This window comes from Lissotriton helveticus, chromosome 3_1 (genome assembly GCF_964261635.1).
Source record: "Lissotriton helveticus chromosome 3_1, aLisHel1.1, whole genome shotgun sequence".
NCBI classification, from domain to species: Eukaryota; Metazoa; Chordata; class Amphibia; order Caudata; family Salamandridae; genus Lissotriton; species Lissotriton helveticus.
The window spans coordinates 230459688-230475665 of NC_136061.1; the positions used below are offsets into that span (position 1 = coordinate 230459688).

General features: G+C 51.4%; 1 protein-coding gene across 1 annotated transcript in view; it reads left to right on the top strand.

Annotated features, from left to right (window-relative positions):
* Positions 1–15978, top strand: part of ZZEF1 (zinc finger ZZ-type and EF-hand domain containing 1) — a 1627273-nt gene that overhangs the window by 1393298 nt on the left and 217997 nt on the right. The window contains exon 50 of the mRNA XM_078679684.1: positions 1300–1468. Coding sequence (XP_078535810.1) covers positions 1300–1468 — 169 coding nt within the window. The remainder of the gene's footprint in view (positions 1–1299; positions 1469–15978) is intronic.

Sequence of the window (15978 nt, forward strand, 5' to 3'; positions counted from 1 at the left end):
GCTCCTTATGGTGTTGTTCGTCACCATTCCTTTTTCCAATTTTTCTGCTCTTTCACACACTGTTCCCACACTCCCACAGTTTTGTCTGATGGCTCCGCGTTGGGGCGCGGAAAAGTTCTCAGAAGAAAACTGACGTAGGCGCGCCGGGGTGGGACTTATGTGACTTCGCTGACATCACATACACGGACGATGCCTGGGCGGAGTCGCGTGATGCCGTCCCCCCCGGCGTGCAGGGATGCTGTGGCAAAAAGATTTTCCGGATCCAGTCTCACGCCTGGGGATAATTCTACGTGTAGGAATCTGCGGCTAGAATAGTCTCTACCAGATATATCGTTACCGAAGGTAAGTAACTCGTACTTTTGGGCACATGTCAGAAATACATAGGTTCACATGTTACCTATTCATTTGATTTTACCATACAAATTGATGCATGGTTGGTACACAATGAAAAATCGTTCTACACTGCAGCTTATTTGATGGCTCTGGGTATGCAAACACTACATATACTTGCGTTCAGTAGAGTCTCAAAGATCTAACTGTATATTACTTGTGTCAACGGCCCATAAGGGCAAAAACTTAGAGATGAATACATTATCACCTTTTTCTACTTATTTTTATCAGTTGTTGATTGCAACCATTAGTGTCTTTGTGAAAATCTTAAACAATCTACGCAGACGACTCTTCCTGAATTCAAAACTGTCTCCTTTTCAAAATGTGTAGCTTTTCAGAGTATCACACCTGTTTGCACCATAAGCTGCAAGTTAGGTAGCCACAACAAAGATAGTAAAAATGTGGTAACCCTTTAGTAAAAACTGGTAAAAAAAATGGTTTGTGTCTTTGTATGAAATCGGGGAAAGGGGAGATCTTAACATAGCAACCTTTTGGTTGATCCCTTTCCTAGGAAAATTAGTTCATACTTTTTTGCACAGCACATAGCCAAAATGTAGGAAATTGTATTCATTTTTTTTAATCTCCTCAGTTCATCCAAATATGTGCTTTCTTTTGAACTTTCAACATGTGGGGGAAAAAGCATACAAATTTGGCCTGGATTACTTTTGTGGGAAAAGAAGTTATGAAAGATTAAACAAACCCCAAGAATCGAAAAAGGGCTCAGCTCTTGAGTGAGGGTGAGGTGGAGGGTTTAAAAGTATGGGGTCGGTTGGCTAGGAAGCATCAGTATTTGAGGGGTTAAATATTCAAACGCCAAAATAAGAATTGAGTAGAATGCTCTTGCTATCCCTGTAGGACACATTGAAAACTGTGCATAATATTCTAATATCATGGTTTTATTTTGTTTAGGATAAAGTCCATATACCTGGTGCTATCTACCTTTCAGTCAAATTTGACCCTCAGTGTAACACAGAAGATGGCTGTGATGAGTTGCTGATCTCCAGCACCAGAGATTTCCTACAAGATAGGCACGTTTTCAGTGGATCACCACAAAAGTGGACTGACTTCGAACTCCCAGGTGAAAATTAAATATATTCTTTACAGTGCTTTCTGTTTAATGTTGAACTAAATTTACCAGTTCTAATTTTTATTGTGTGACTGTCACATACACATTTTTCCCCTTTTTCTTTTTTTTACAAAGGAAAATGCGAGAGAAACGTATAATCAATTAAATAATCTAACAGTGTACAACACAAAGCTCAATAAGGCCAAAAATATTAGCTTTAACAGGATATGAAACCTGATGTTATCAAATAAAAAAAATTAAGCTTGAAACTTAGAAGAGCAGATCCAAACGTATATGCAGTAGCTACATCTTTTACTGTGAAAAATTAGAAGCCTGTTTGCCCCTACTAAAGTTCTTAAAATCCTAACTGCTTTCAGAGACCATTTTCTCCAGTGTATAATAGTCAGTCACAGCATTTTGTCTGACAGATGGTGCAAATTTCGAATTGAGCTAAAGCTAGCATACCAGTACAATGATGTTCAATGCAAATTACTTTTTTTCAGCCAGTTTTCAATCAACACTAAACAAAATACACTGGAGTCATTTTTTTAAGTTTCCCATGAGAAGTTTTTAATGTAAAATCAAATTAAAAACATATGAAGTGTAATAAAGTGAATTGATATATATCAATAAATATGTAATATTGAGTAAGAGCCAAGTTATAAGAGGGATTTGCAAAATTACTCCTATCAAATTACCTCTGTGTGACTTTTATCATGCAGTGGTGTGTGCAAAATCTGTCACACCACCGTCTCTGGTGATGTTTTGCTTGGAAACAGACACATTCATAAGTAAATAAATAATCAAGATGCACCTCCCCAGGCCAGGGGCACCAGCCAGCCATGATTGCTTGGGGCTGCTGTGTAGGCAAGGGACTTTCCACAATCGAGGGTTTAACCTTGTACCCTGGTGGGTGGCGAATGGCCAACATGCAGGTGAGGCAACCTTCCCTCGTTTCAGGTACCTGGTTACCTGGTCCTAGGGTTAGGTTGCTGATGTGGGAGCCACTCCCCCCTAGGGCTGTGAGGTGGGGCTCTTACACCAAATGCCTGCAAACACTCTTTTAAAAAAAAACAAAACATTTTTGTGGAAGCAGACTCCACGCCTTCCTTCCTTCTCTCCTGCACCCACAAGTAGGCGAATGTTGTGAAAGTTGTCTGTGACTCTTTGGAGTCACAGACCAGAGGAGTGAATAAGACTACAGACAGAATCTGAAGGTGGGACCTCTGGGCATGGAGAGGGTCAAGCCTCTACCAGGCCTCTGTCATCTGCCTCTAGAGGGCGTATCAAGAAGAAAACGGCACAAAAACGACATCGGTCCTGGTCAACATCGAGGAGATGTATTGCGCTGACCTTTTCGCTGTCTATCCAAGGTACGACGTCGAGCAAGCGCCAAAGATCAGCATCAAGGACAGGTCTGTGGACGTCATCCATGGCTCCATCGACCCACAGAACGCGCTTGGCATCGAGGTCGCAGTCGAAGCAACGGCGAAGATTGACATCAAGGCGTACATCAAAGCCATCGGCGCTCACCGTCGACAAGCAGGTCCACCTTCACTGTTGGCTCCACCACAGGCGCCAGACACTTCAAGAATATTGCGTTACATATCGTGCCATCATTCTAGGCACCATCGTCATGGTTCACGGCGCACTTCTACTTCTACTAGGCTCTCCCATCCTCATTGACATCAACATCACTTATGCCTTCAGGCAAGATCCTCCACTTCCACTGGACCTTATTCTCCAACACTGTCTGAGTCTCCACCCCCACGTATTTTACCGGTAGATGATGTCACCACATTCCAAGAAGTTCTTGTGAGAGGAGCAACAAAACTCAATATACCTATGTCGACTCCAACAGCGATGATCCGGTCATTTGTGAGACTCTGCAACAGAGATCAGCATCTAGAGTCTTGCTGCCTCTAGTACACGGTTTACTTGAACCGGCTATGGATCGCTTTCAAAAACCTGCCTTGGTTAAGACTGCACCATCCAGACTCCTCAAAAACTACCACCCTTTAGAGCACAATCCAACTTTCCTCCGCACAAATCCTACACCAGACTCTATAATCATCGTGGTGGCAAAGAAATAACATGCCACTGCTCCCACTTCTATGGTTCCTCTTGATAAGGAGAGTCGAAACCGGGACTTGGTAAGTAGAAAGATGTGCAGCTCAGCAACAACCTCCATTAAGGCACCCAGCGCTACTGTCCTACCTGACCGAGCACTGTGGGAATCCATGAACCAGATTGTTTAACATCTCCATAGAGATAAGAGGGAAGACTTCATTGGAATCCTGAATGAGTGATTTATGGTCTTAAATCAGGTCATTAGTGCTGCAGCACTCTTCCTTATTAGCAGGTCATGAGTGCTGCCACCGCGTCTCTCTTCGAAGACACTCCTAACATCCCTCAAGCCAGAGTCACAGCAAAGAATTTTGAATCTCTGGAACCACTCTATCTGGGTCTCATGCCGACGAGGAAATGGCACAGATGAAGACAGAAATAGACACTCTCAAGGCAGTCGGCTTAGAAAGACCCAGGGAACTGAGGAAATCTTTCTGGCCATATCAACACTGCTTCTATTCCCAGATGCATCAAACTTCTCAATGGCATCAGGGCCACCAGCACAGCGGTGCACAGCAACAGCCCCAACGTCCCTATCAATCATACCAAAAAAGTCACCCTAGAGGGATGTCTACCAAACAAACTGCTCAAGGAGGTAAACAGCCGTCCGGATTGAAGCTATGAATTACTACTACACCCCCATTCCGTTTCCCACTCCGGTGGGAGGAAGCATACGATCTTACCTGGCAGATTGGCAAAACATAATGAAAGATGGCTGGGTGCTGAATTTTGTTCACAATGGTTTATGTCTGTGGTTCATCAGTCCTCCACCGTCCATACATCCAATGCAATTCAGTTACCAACTCCCACTGTTACAAGCTGAGGTCAATATCCTTTTACAAAAGTTGGCAGTGGACCCAGTCCCTCACCAACAACGAGCAACAGGCATTTATTCCACATACTTTCACATCAAGAAGAAAGACAAGAACGAATTCAGACCCATTCTCGACCTCAAAATAGCCAACTAGTGGATTCAGCGAGAAAAGTTCCACATCCTGGCATTACAACAAATTTACTCCAAATTACACCAGAGGGGTTGGCTCTGTTCCATCAACCTACACCATACCAATTGCAAGATAACATCAAATGTTCTTGAGGTTCATAGTAGGGCAGGACCATTATCAATACCAAGTCCTCCCATTTGGTCTGAAGTCAGCACCCAGGACATTGCCCAAGTTCAATCAATCAGCGTGTTGGTAAAGCGCACTACTCACCCGAAAGGGTCTCAAGAGGGGGAAGAGAGGGCTTGCGCAGCTACTGGTAGTTAACTGTGTTTAGTCGACAATCAGGTTTTGAGGTCCTTCAAGAATTTGGGGATTATTGGTGTTGTAAGTTCATCTACCCATACCTAGAAGATTGGCTAATCAAGGTGTATACATCTCAGGAAGCTCCGCTTCATAACAAATGGGCTAGCGATCTCCTACAGAGATTAGGCCTTCAGATCTACTACAGCAAGTCCATCTCTGTCCCAGTTCCAACTTTACATTATATGGGAGCCTCCATCGACACTACAAGGGCAAATGTGTGTCCTTGGGAGGAGAGATGTTCCATAAATGTCTGGCTCTTGTGAAAGCTTCCAATCGAACAGTGAGAATGGTATCCTCCCTTCTTGGATCAATGGCTTCCTGCATCTTTCTTACACCGAATGCCGGTCTCCACATGAGACCTCTACAGAAAGATCTCAAAGACCAACTGACAGGCAGTTGGGAAGTCAGGATACAATTATCCCTCCATGCGAAGCTGTCCCTCAAATGGTGGTGCTCTCCAACTAATCTCTTCCAAGGTACTCCATTTCATCAGGAGATCCCGCCTCAAGTAATAGTCATGGATTCCTCACTGCTGGGATGGGGATCACCTCCAAACCCAGGGAAGATGGTTGGAGAGGGAATCAACATACCATATCAATCTCCTCGAACTATGCGCAGTCAATCTAGCGCTGATAACAGTTTTTGTGTTGTTCACATCCCATTTCCTGCTTGTTCAGACGGACAACACCACAACCATGTACTACCACAACAAGCAGAGATGGACAAGGTCCAGACCCCTGTCACACGAGTCCCAGGCAATCTGGAAGTGGCTTCCAGCCAGAGGCCTTACGATCACAGCAACGCATCAGCCAGGTGTCCAAAAAGCTCAGGCAGACTTACTCTGAATGAATAGGCTGCAAAATCTGTCTCAAGTGTCTCAAGTGTCTAAAGAAAGGCGAAAATCTACATGTAAGAAGATATATATGTTTGACAATTGCTCTGGGGTCCACGCACATGAGCCTGGACCTTATCAGCGCTTATGACTATAATGGAAATACCCTTATGAGCCCCAGTGCCAGTCCTCTTTCCCTAAAAACTGCAACATTCTGTAGGAAGCTTGCTCTGTATATACTATACTATACTATACCAAAGTATGGTAAAGTGTGCACAGAGTCCAGTGGATCCCCAGAGGTATGGCAGAGCTCTCTTTATGGTAGGGTCATCGAGCAATTAGTCTTATCAGGAGGGTGTGTTAAGCATTTATTGTATCCACTCAAGCAAGAACTGATGGCACACACTCAGAGACAGAATCCAGACCAATTAGGTAAGTATAAAAAAGGAAAACTTAGATTTATTTCTAGAACCAACAAGGACTTGGCACAGGCAAGTAGAATATACTATCTGAAAGAATCAGGTAGTGATAGATTTCTTTCCTTAGAATTATCCCCAGATGCCAGACTGGATCCGGAAAATATTTGTCAGCAGTTACCCTGCGCGTCGAATGACGTCACTGGAGCTACTTAGACGCGCCACTCACTCTGACGTCAGTTCTTTGTTTTTCCGCGCTAGCAAGCGCAGATCCGGGAAGAGCTAGTGTCACTTTTCGACTGAGGTTTTTTCAAGGCCTTTTGTCTCATTTCTCGAGTCGATCGACTCCTGGTGTCGTAGGGATGCCCGGCTTCAAGAACTGTGAGGACTGTCACCGCATGATGTCAGTGACGGACCCACACCGCATGTGTCTCTACTGCCTGGGGCGCGACCACGACTCTAAGTCGTGCCCCGACTGCCAGGCCATGGCGCCGAAGACTTTGCGGGAGCGGTCCTGAAAGTTGCTGGAAGTCCGGCAGTCGGCTCCACGCCGTTCAAGGTCCGGGTCCCGTGGCAGGTCGGATGGACCGGTCGCGGAACCGTCACCATCATTCTTCTGGATCTAAGTCTTTACACTCGGGGTCAGGTAAGTCGAAGCATTGCAAAAAGAAGTCGAAGAAGCGTTGTTGCTCCTCGACTTCCCCTCGTGGCTGAGGGTGCGGGTGGTGCAAACCCCGCGGCTCCGGGGGGAGCCTGCGACGTCGCCGCCGGCCTACCCGGGTCCGTCAGCGACACCTGCACAGGTGCAAGAGCTTCTTGCTGCCATGGCCCGGCTCTTTGGGGCGTCTGGCCTTGCCGGTGCGCCTAATGGCCCCGCGGGCCCGACTGTGGGTCCTGCCCTTCCATCGCCGGCGGCTCCAGCTCCTGCGCCGCAGGACCCCATGGGATCCGGGATCGGACCCCGGTCGACGCCTCTTGACCTAATCACACCTCCACCGACGTCGTCCCCAGGTTCAGCCCCAACACGGTGCCGGATCGGGGCCCTTTTTGCCATATGTGTGTCCTCCTTATTTTCAGCCTATTCCACAGACTTCAGAGGAAGGGGAGGACTGGGAGGGGTCTAAGGACCCTCTCGCACAAGAGTGTGCTTATGATCCGGACTGGGCAGAGGATTTGGGGGATGCTAGTGGTCTTGACACCTCACCTGACCTTGGCATTCTGTCTCCTCCTACCATGGCTACGGAGGGGGGAGCCAGTTTCGCAGTGGTGTTGCGTGGGGCAGCCAAGGCCTGGCACCTCGAACTCCCTACAGTGGCCGTCAGGACTAACCTCCTGACAGAAGCGCACCAGCCGGCGTCAACCTCTTCGAAGCCCTTGCTGCCCTTTAATGAAGCACTGTCTGACGTTGTTTTGGGCACCTGGTCCAGGCCCAACACAGGGCTGTGGATAGGAACGTGGCCCGATGCCATCGCTCCCAGCTCAGGGCGACCCCCTCTTTCTCTCCCAGCACCCCACCCCTGAGTGCTTGGTTGTCCATGCCTCTACCTCCCAGAGCGCGTTCCCTTCCGCCCCTCCAGATAGGGAATCAAAGAAGCTGGAGCAGCTTGGCAAGAAACTGTTTTCATCTGCCAGCTTAGGGCAGCGGTCGGTGAACACTGCATGCCTCTTGGGCCGTTATTCCCACTCTGTGTGGGATACGGTTGCACAGGTGCTGCTTAACTGTCCGGAGGAGGCCCAGACTGTGCTCTCCCAGCCTATTGCAGCTGGGAGAGACGCATTTAAGTTCACCACAGAAGGGGTGCCCCACCACGTTCACAGAGCCACAGGCCCCGCAACAACATCAGCGCTGCCGCAGACGTGGGAACCGTTAAGCAGGCGGGTCAGTCCACCTCCACCCCCGCGGCATCGACTGCAAAACTTTCCTAGTTCGGAATTTCAGGCCCATCAAACGCCAGTGGGCGGCAAAAATCGCCATCATCTCCCCCACTGGCGCAACATCACTTCGGACAAGTGGGTGTTGCAAATTTTCAGAAGGGCCTACTCCCTCCCCTTCGAAACCACCCCTCCAGCCATGCCATCTCAGTACCACCGCATGTCGGGGATCACTTGCCACTTCTCCAGCAGGAAGTTGCGGCCCTCTTGGCCAAGGGGGCCATTGAGTGCGTTCCGACGCCAGAAGTAGGTCGCGGTTGTTACTCCCACTACTTTCTGGTTCCAAATAAGGACAAGGGCCTGCGTCCTATCTTAGACCTTCGGAACGTCAATCTCTTCCATCGGGAGGAGAGGTTCAAGATGCTCACACTTGCTCAGGTCTTGTCTGCCCTGGTCAAGCAAGTCAGGATGGTAGCGTTGGACTTGCAGGACGCTTATTTTCATATCCCCGTCCTGCCGGCCCCCCGGCGTTACCTCCAGTTTACAGTAGGCCACAAGCATTTTCAGTTCACTGTGCTCCCTTTAGGCCTTACCAGCACCAATCGGGTGTTCACGATCGTGATGGCGGTGGTCGCAGCTCATCTGCGCAGATCAGGGGGTTCAGTTTTCCCCTATCTCGACGACTGGTTGTTGAAGGCGGGCTCGCCCCAGGCAGTCGTCTCCCACCTCCAGACTACGGCCGACCTCCTGCATTTGCTGGGGTTTTCCATCAGCATGGCCGAAGTCGCACCTGATTGCCTCTCGGAAGCTCCTCTTCATCGGAGCAGTTCTGGACTCTGCGAGGTTTGGGTTTATCCTTCCGAGCAGCGAGTCCGGGATATTCAGGCTATGATTCCCATCTTTCAGCCTCTATTCCGGGTTTCAGTCAGGATGAAGCTCCGGCTCCTGGGCCTGAGGCCTCCTGCATCCTGCTAGTGGGTTATGCCAGGTGGCATATGCGGGCTCTGCAGTGGGACCTGAAGTTCCAGTGGGCACAGCATCAGGGCAACCTGTCCGATCACGTCCAGCTCTCGGAGGGCACTGCACGACACTTGCAGTGGTGGCTCACGTATCGCGATTGGGTCAATGGCAGACCTCTCTCCCTTTCCCAACCCTAACACACAGTTGTGACAGTCGCGTCCCTTCTGGGATGAGGCGGCCACATGGGAGAGGTGGAGATCAGAGGCCTCTGGTCTCCGGCGGAGTCCTGGCTCCATATCAACCTTGTGGAGCTTCGGGCGATCCGACTTGCGCTGAAAGCATTCCTTCCCACTGTCCGGGGATGTGTAGTGCAGGTGTTCATGGACAACACCACCACCATGTGGTACTGCAAAAAACAGGGCAGGGTGGGGTTGTCGACCCCATATCTGATAGAGACTACTAGTCGCAGATTCCTTCTCATAGAATTATCCCCAGGCGTGAGGCTGGATCCGGAAAAAAATATTTTTGCCACAGCATCCCTGCGCGCCGTGGGGACGGCACCACGCGACTCCGCCCCTGCATCCTCCGCGCACGTGACGTCAGCGAGGTCAGATATGTCCCACCCTGGCGCGCCTTCGTCAGTGTTTTACTTTTCTGCGTGCAATGCGGATCCGGATCGTGCTCTGGGCCTGTTTAGGCCTTTGCCTTTACGCCATCGCGTGTGTGTGTGTGGGGACAGTGTGGAATGCCTTCGGGCTTTAAGACGTGCTCGTGTTGTGGATGCCTGATGTTGGCGACAGATCCTCACCCCACCTGCATGTGGTGTTTGGGGGAACACCACGACTCCACTGATTGTGAGGCGTGCCAGCAGATGAAACCAAAGTTCCTGCGGGAGCGCCGGATGAAACTTCTCTCAGCTCGCATGTCCAGGTCGGCGTCATCACCCCACCCGGCCTCTGCGGAGAGTTCTTGAACCCGCTACTTCCTTGTCATTTTTCCCCGAGGCTCGGTTCCCGTCCTGTTGGGTGCACGGGCTCTCCGCGGGTGGTGCGGCCCTGCGTGCTGTCCCCTTATCCGCCGTTTCCCGGTGTGAGGGCGACTAGAGCCCAGATGGAGACGTATGCAGCGGCTTTGCAGGCCTTGCTGGCTTCTCCTCCTCCTCCTTCCCCTCCTGGGATGTCAGCAGAACCCTTGCAGTGTGCGGGGCCCTCCGTGGCATCGACGGGCGGCTCGGGCTCCGGCCCCGGCGCCGACTGGCTCGGGCCCAAGTTCAGCGTATGTGGTGCCGTTTGGGTGTGGCCTTCGGGAGTCCCTCCTTCGGACTACGGTGCCTCTGCTTCGCCGCAAACTCCCGCGGGAGGTCATGTGGTGTCGCGGGATGCATCTCGAGCCCCTCTCGGTCCTCTGGACAGGCGACGATCTTGTCTGTGGCCGAGGTGAAGCCGCTTCGGCGTCAGCGGCTGCTGGCCCTGGTGGCGCCACAGGGGGCGGAGGAGGGCCCCTCTCGTCCCGTCACGGGTCGAGGCTAGCGGGGGACTCCTTGTCCTTCCCCGGGTCCTTCTCGTCCCTCCACACAGGGGACTGCCTCGTCGGAGGTCAGGTCGGCGCCTTTCCGGCGCCAAGCCTTCACCGCCCCGGCTGCGGCCTGCGCCCTGCGCTGTGACGGAGGCCACCCCGGCGTCTCCCCCGGCACTGGACGACGATGTCCTGCCTCAGATTGTGGACTCTACGGCGCCAGGCCGACCTCACGTCCTTGACTCGCCTTCGGACGCCTCCTCCTCTCCAGAGGTTCGGCGCTTGCTGGTTTCATCCTCACTGGAGACGGGCCGCCGCGTCATGGCTCTTTCTCCGGCGTCGTCTAAGGGCGGCTCCACGCCGTCTCGGCGGCCGCGGTCTTTGCCGGAGGAGCCGCAAGTCCCCCACTCCTTGATCCCCTCTTCCTTCTTTCTGGTCCTGGCCCTTCCTCCGGTTGGCTTGGGGGATGGCCGCCTTAGCTTGCAGCCGTCGCCTAACGAGGAGCTGCTTTCCCCTTCGCGGGGCCCTACAGAGGCGGGTGCGGCCTTCGCTAGCGCTGTCTCCACGGCTGTGGGGAATTTTGCGCATGGGTGATCCAGCTACCCATTTTCCCGCGGATCATCTTCTGGAGGTTCTTCATCAGGGCTCTGGTGGTAGGGAGCTGCTGCTTCCCTTCGAGGGTTCACTCCATTCTTCTCTTTTGGGGAATTGGGGCCATCCCGCCACGGGGTACCTGGTGCACCAACACCTTCTGCACCGCCACCATCCGGCGCCGCGTGATCTGGTGTGTCTTTCCCTCCACCCCTCTACCAGAGTCCCACTTTTGCAGAAAGCCTTTCCCCCCTGCCGCCGCTGTTGTCTCCACTGTCACGGGAGGCACGCTGACTGGACTCCTGGGGGCGCAATATGTATGCCTCAACCAGTGCGGCTCTGCGGGCCCTTAACACGCTGTGTGTTTTGGCTAGGCCCACCTCTTGCTTGTGGGACTCGGCGGAGTCCCTTATCTCTGCCGCTTCTCAGAAGGGTGCCTGTGTTGATTTGAGGCACCATGTGTTGGATGGCCGTTTTAACAGAGAGATTGGGTTTTGGATTGAGAGGACAGGAAGATTTGGCGTTAAAGGCTGTGTGATCACGGAGTATGTCTATTGGTATAGCAATCACGCGGTGCAAACAGGTCAGGGGAGAACAAACCCAGACAGCAAACAACCCCTGCACTGGTGTAGGAAGGTCTATACCAAACAGAAGAGAAACAAGTCCTATGCACACGCTTATGTGGTAATCCCTGTTGTCCAGACTCAACAATTAGAAACAAAGTGTATGAGGATGAAATGAAGGTCAAACACCAGGTTTTTCGTATGTGAAGAAGATTTATGGGCCAATCTGGATCAGTACATATGGATAGTAGCCAGCCGACACGTATTTCGTCACACCGTGAAGGAGATGTGACTCATCAGGGCTGTTAATGCTTGAAAGGTAGTCTGTGGCGCGGTGGCGGTTCAACCTTCACCACTGGCCGCGTGTGAGCACCGATGGGGATAATTCAAAATTTCTGCCCTGCTCGATGTGGCAAGAGTGAAGAATCCCGACGGGTGCGTCCCAGATTCAATACAGGGACCTGAAAGAAGGAAAAGCGCACTAGTCATAGCGGACATAGAGCGTTCTGACTCCAGGTAGTGGAACCTGGTGTTTGACCTTCATTTCCTCCTCATAAACTTTGTTTCTAATTGTTGAGTCGTGACAACAGGACCGATTACCACATAAGCGTGTGCACAGGACTTGTTTCTCTCATGTGTTGGATGGCCATCAGCTGGCGGCGTTTATTCTTTGCTCCGCTCTGGACATCTCGGAGGTGCTGGGTCGTACCACGGCTTCTTCGGTTGCCCTTTTGTCGCCATGCCTGGTTTCGGGACAGTTTGTTCCCGGAGAATGTTTGGGAACGGCTGGTGGACCTTCCTTTCAATGGTGCTCTTTTGTTCCACGCCCTACAGACTCGGCCATTCAGAGGTTCTTGGCGGGGCTTCGTCCTCCTCCTTCTTCTCCCCCTCAGTGACATGTGAGTTGATCTGGTTCCTGAAGGTATTCTTCCGTCGGGGCGGATCGCCCCAGTTGTGTGTTCTGAGTGCTTCGTGGCCACTCGAGTCCTCCTTGTTAGGACTGTGGTTCTGTTGGCTGCTGGCCGGCTCTTCTTCTTCACTGCTCTTCTTCTTCACATGATGGCCCTGAGACTAGGCCTGCTGTTTTTTCTCTTTGGCTGCTTGACAAGCCTTCTGCGGGTTTTTCCACAGGTATTTTCTGTTGACCTCTGCTGCGGACGTTCTTCCCAAGAGGTTCCCCTGTTTTGGGACGTAACATGCCCTATGTGTGGCAGTGGTAGCTGTTATATAGCTCTGTTATGCGCTGGGGAGATGTGATCGCCTTCCGGCCTCTGTTCTCCGTGGCCTCGCTGATGTCACATGTGCAGACGACGCAGGAGCGGAGTCGCGTGGTGCCGTACCCCCGGCGCGCAGGGATGCAGTGGCAAAAATATTTTTTTTCGGATCCAGTCTCACGCCTGGGGATAATTCTACATGAAGGAATCTGCGACTAGAATCGTCTCTACCAGATAGATTGTTACCAAAGTTAAGTAACTCGTACATCAGGAGACTGCGCCTCTGGACATGGCTGGAACATCTGGGCATTTCCCTGGTGGTTAAACCTGGCACGTTCTCTGAACGCCAGGGCGGACGAACTCAGCCGCCGTTGCATGATGGATCACGAATGGCGTCTGAACTCAGACGTGGCGCAAGCTCTCTTTCAGCAGTGGGGAGAGCCTTGGTTAGATCTATTCGTCACCGAAGAGAACGCACAATGTCATCAGTTCTGTGCGTTGGAATTTCCAAGGCGGGCCTCGCTAAGCGACTCTTTTCATCGCGAGTGGGGTTGCGGTCTATTATACACTTTTCCGCTTATACCACTTCTACCCAGAGTGCTGAAGATCAATTGCAACCGGACCCAAGTTATTCTTGTGGCTCCAGACTTTCAGAGATCCTTCTATTTCTCCTTACTCTGGCCCAGCAGGGCTCTGCTCGGGGCACTGTCGAGGGCTATCTCTTGGCCCTTTCAGCCTTTTTATGGCTTTTAGGTTAGCCTTCCCTTTTCAAGTCCCCTGTTGCAAATAGATTCTTAAAAGGCATTACTCATCTTTTCCCCCCTTTTAATGCCTCAGTGGGCCTTGAACCTGGTTCTGACCTATCTGATGTGTTCTCCCTTTGAGCCACTTCACAGCTGCCCTCTTCATCTTCTCATTTTGAAGACTGCTTTCCTGGTTGCCATCACCTCTGCCAGAAGAGTGAGTGAGCTCCAGGCCCTGTCCTCTAAACCTCCTTTTCTCTCTGTCCATCCAGACAAAGTTGTTCCAAGGACTCGTCCATCTTTTCTGCCAAAGGTGGTCACTTCCTTTCACATCGGGCAGACTATCACTTTTCCCACCTTCTTTCCGCCTCCCCATCCCTATAAAGAGGAAGAGAGGCTCAACCGTCTGGACCCAAAACTGTGCCCTCCTTCATGTACCTCAACCACACACAACAGTTCCGGGTGGATGACTAGCTCTTTGTTGGCTACGTGGGCGCCAAGAAATGTCGGGCCGTGCACAAGTGGACCATCTCTCGATGGGTCGTTCTGTGCATTAAGGCTTGTTATTCTTTGGCTAAAAAGGAGCCTCCAGTGGGGCTGCGCACCCATTCTACTAGGGTGACGGCAGCCACTACTGCTTTGGGACAGGGAGTCCCCTTGCATGACATATGTCAGGCAGCTACGTGGGCCTTGCTGCACACGTTTACTAAGCATTGCTGTCTGGACAGCCAAGTCCAGAGAGACGGATTCTTTGGCCGTTCTGTCTTCCTGGACTTTCTGGTGTGATCTTGGTTTGCAGACTCACCACAGGGTTGGTATTGCTGGGGTATCTATTCTAAGGTAAGGAATCTATCACTACGTATTTCTTTCAGATGCACAAGTTACTTACCTTCGGTAACGATATATCTGTAAGAAACATTAGTAGTGATAGATTCCTTACCGCCCCACCCATCCTCCCCGTTCTGCGAACTGATTTCTAGGGTTAAGGTCATCCCTTTCAGGGCCCTAGTTTCATGGCACCAGTGGTTAGTTTCTTGCATGGCTCTGTGTTCCTGGCGTGGGAAGTCGTGTACAGAACTGACATCAGCACGCGTGGGCGCGTCGAAGTAGCTCCAGCGACCTCATCCCGGCGGCAACGACGCACTCGGAGCCGCATGACGCCTACCGACACGCAGGGCTACTACTGACAAAAACGTTTTGGATCCATCTGATTCCTGGGGGTAATTCTAAGGTAAGGAGTCTATCAGTACTAATATTTCTTGCAGATATATCGTTACTGAAGGTAAGTAACTTGTGCTTCAAATGCTAAACTTTACATGGAAATGCAACAGTGAATGGAATTGGAATCATTACAGGTTTGTATTTGCTATCTGAAAGAGACTATTAGTTATAGATTACTTACCTTAGAATTACCCCAAGGCGTCAGACTGGATCCGGAAAATGTTTTCATAGCAGTAGCCTTGTGTGTCAGTAGATTGCGTCGGTCAACTTTGTCGTCGGCGTTGTTGTCGCCGGGATGGCCTTGCGGTGTCTACTTAGACACCGCCCCTACGAGCTGACAGTTCTTCCTTTTCCGCGCCAGCCAGCGCAGATCCGGAGAGAGCGTGCTCTTAGTTACTTTTTGACTAACTCTTTTTTTGACTTTTTGTTGACATCTTTTTTGAGTCTGTCGACTCCTGGTGCAAGAGGGATGTCCATCCATCGATCTGGCTTCAAACCCTGTGACTCCTGTCACAAGTTGATGTTGGTAACCGATACACACCTCCTATGCCTTTGGTGCTTAGAGCGCGACCACAACCTGAAGTTGTGCGCTGACTGCCGGGGCCCTGAACCCAAAGTCGGTCCTGAAAGCTTCTGGAGGCCTTACAGTCCACTCCGCGACGCTCGAGGGTAAGGTCACATGTCCGGTCGCGGAGCCATCACCACTCGTCATCAAAGTCTTCGCACTCCTCGGGGAAGTGGAAGCACAAGAAGAAGGCGAAGAAGCACCGCTGCTCTTTGCCTTCTCCCTATCAGTCGGCTGACGCGAGACTCGTGCGTCATCGCTTTCCGGCTCCTTCTTCGGAGCCCGCATCTGCGACAGGCTCCGTGCTTCCCTCCCTTTCCCGGAGCCGTAAAAAACCCTGCCCAGCTTTGTCAGTTTTGCGAATCGCTGCATTTTTCAATCGCATGCTTTTGGGCCCCACGGACTCGACTGCAGGCCCTAGGCCCGTGATGCCGGCAGCTTTGGCCCTGCCGGGCCCCATGGATCCAGGCCTGAATCCGGATCGGTGCTGGTCGACCTCACGGTACCTTCCCTGGCGTCTATTCTAGTGACGATGCCACCGGCGCCCGTTGTGCCTCCCAACAGGCGCGGACCCCAGCCTTACCCCCGATATGGAC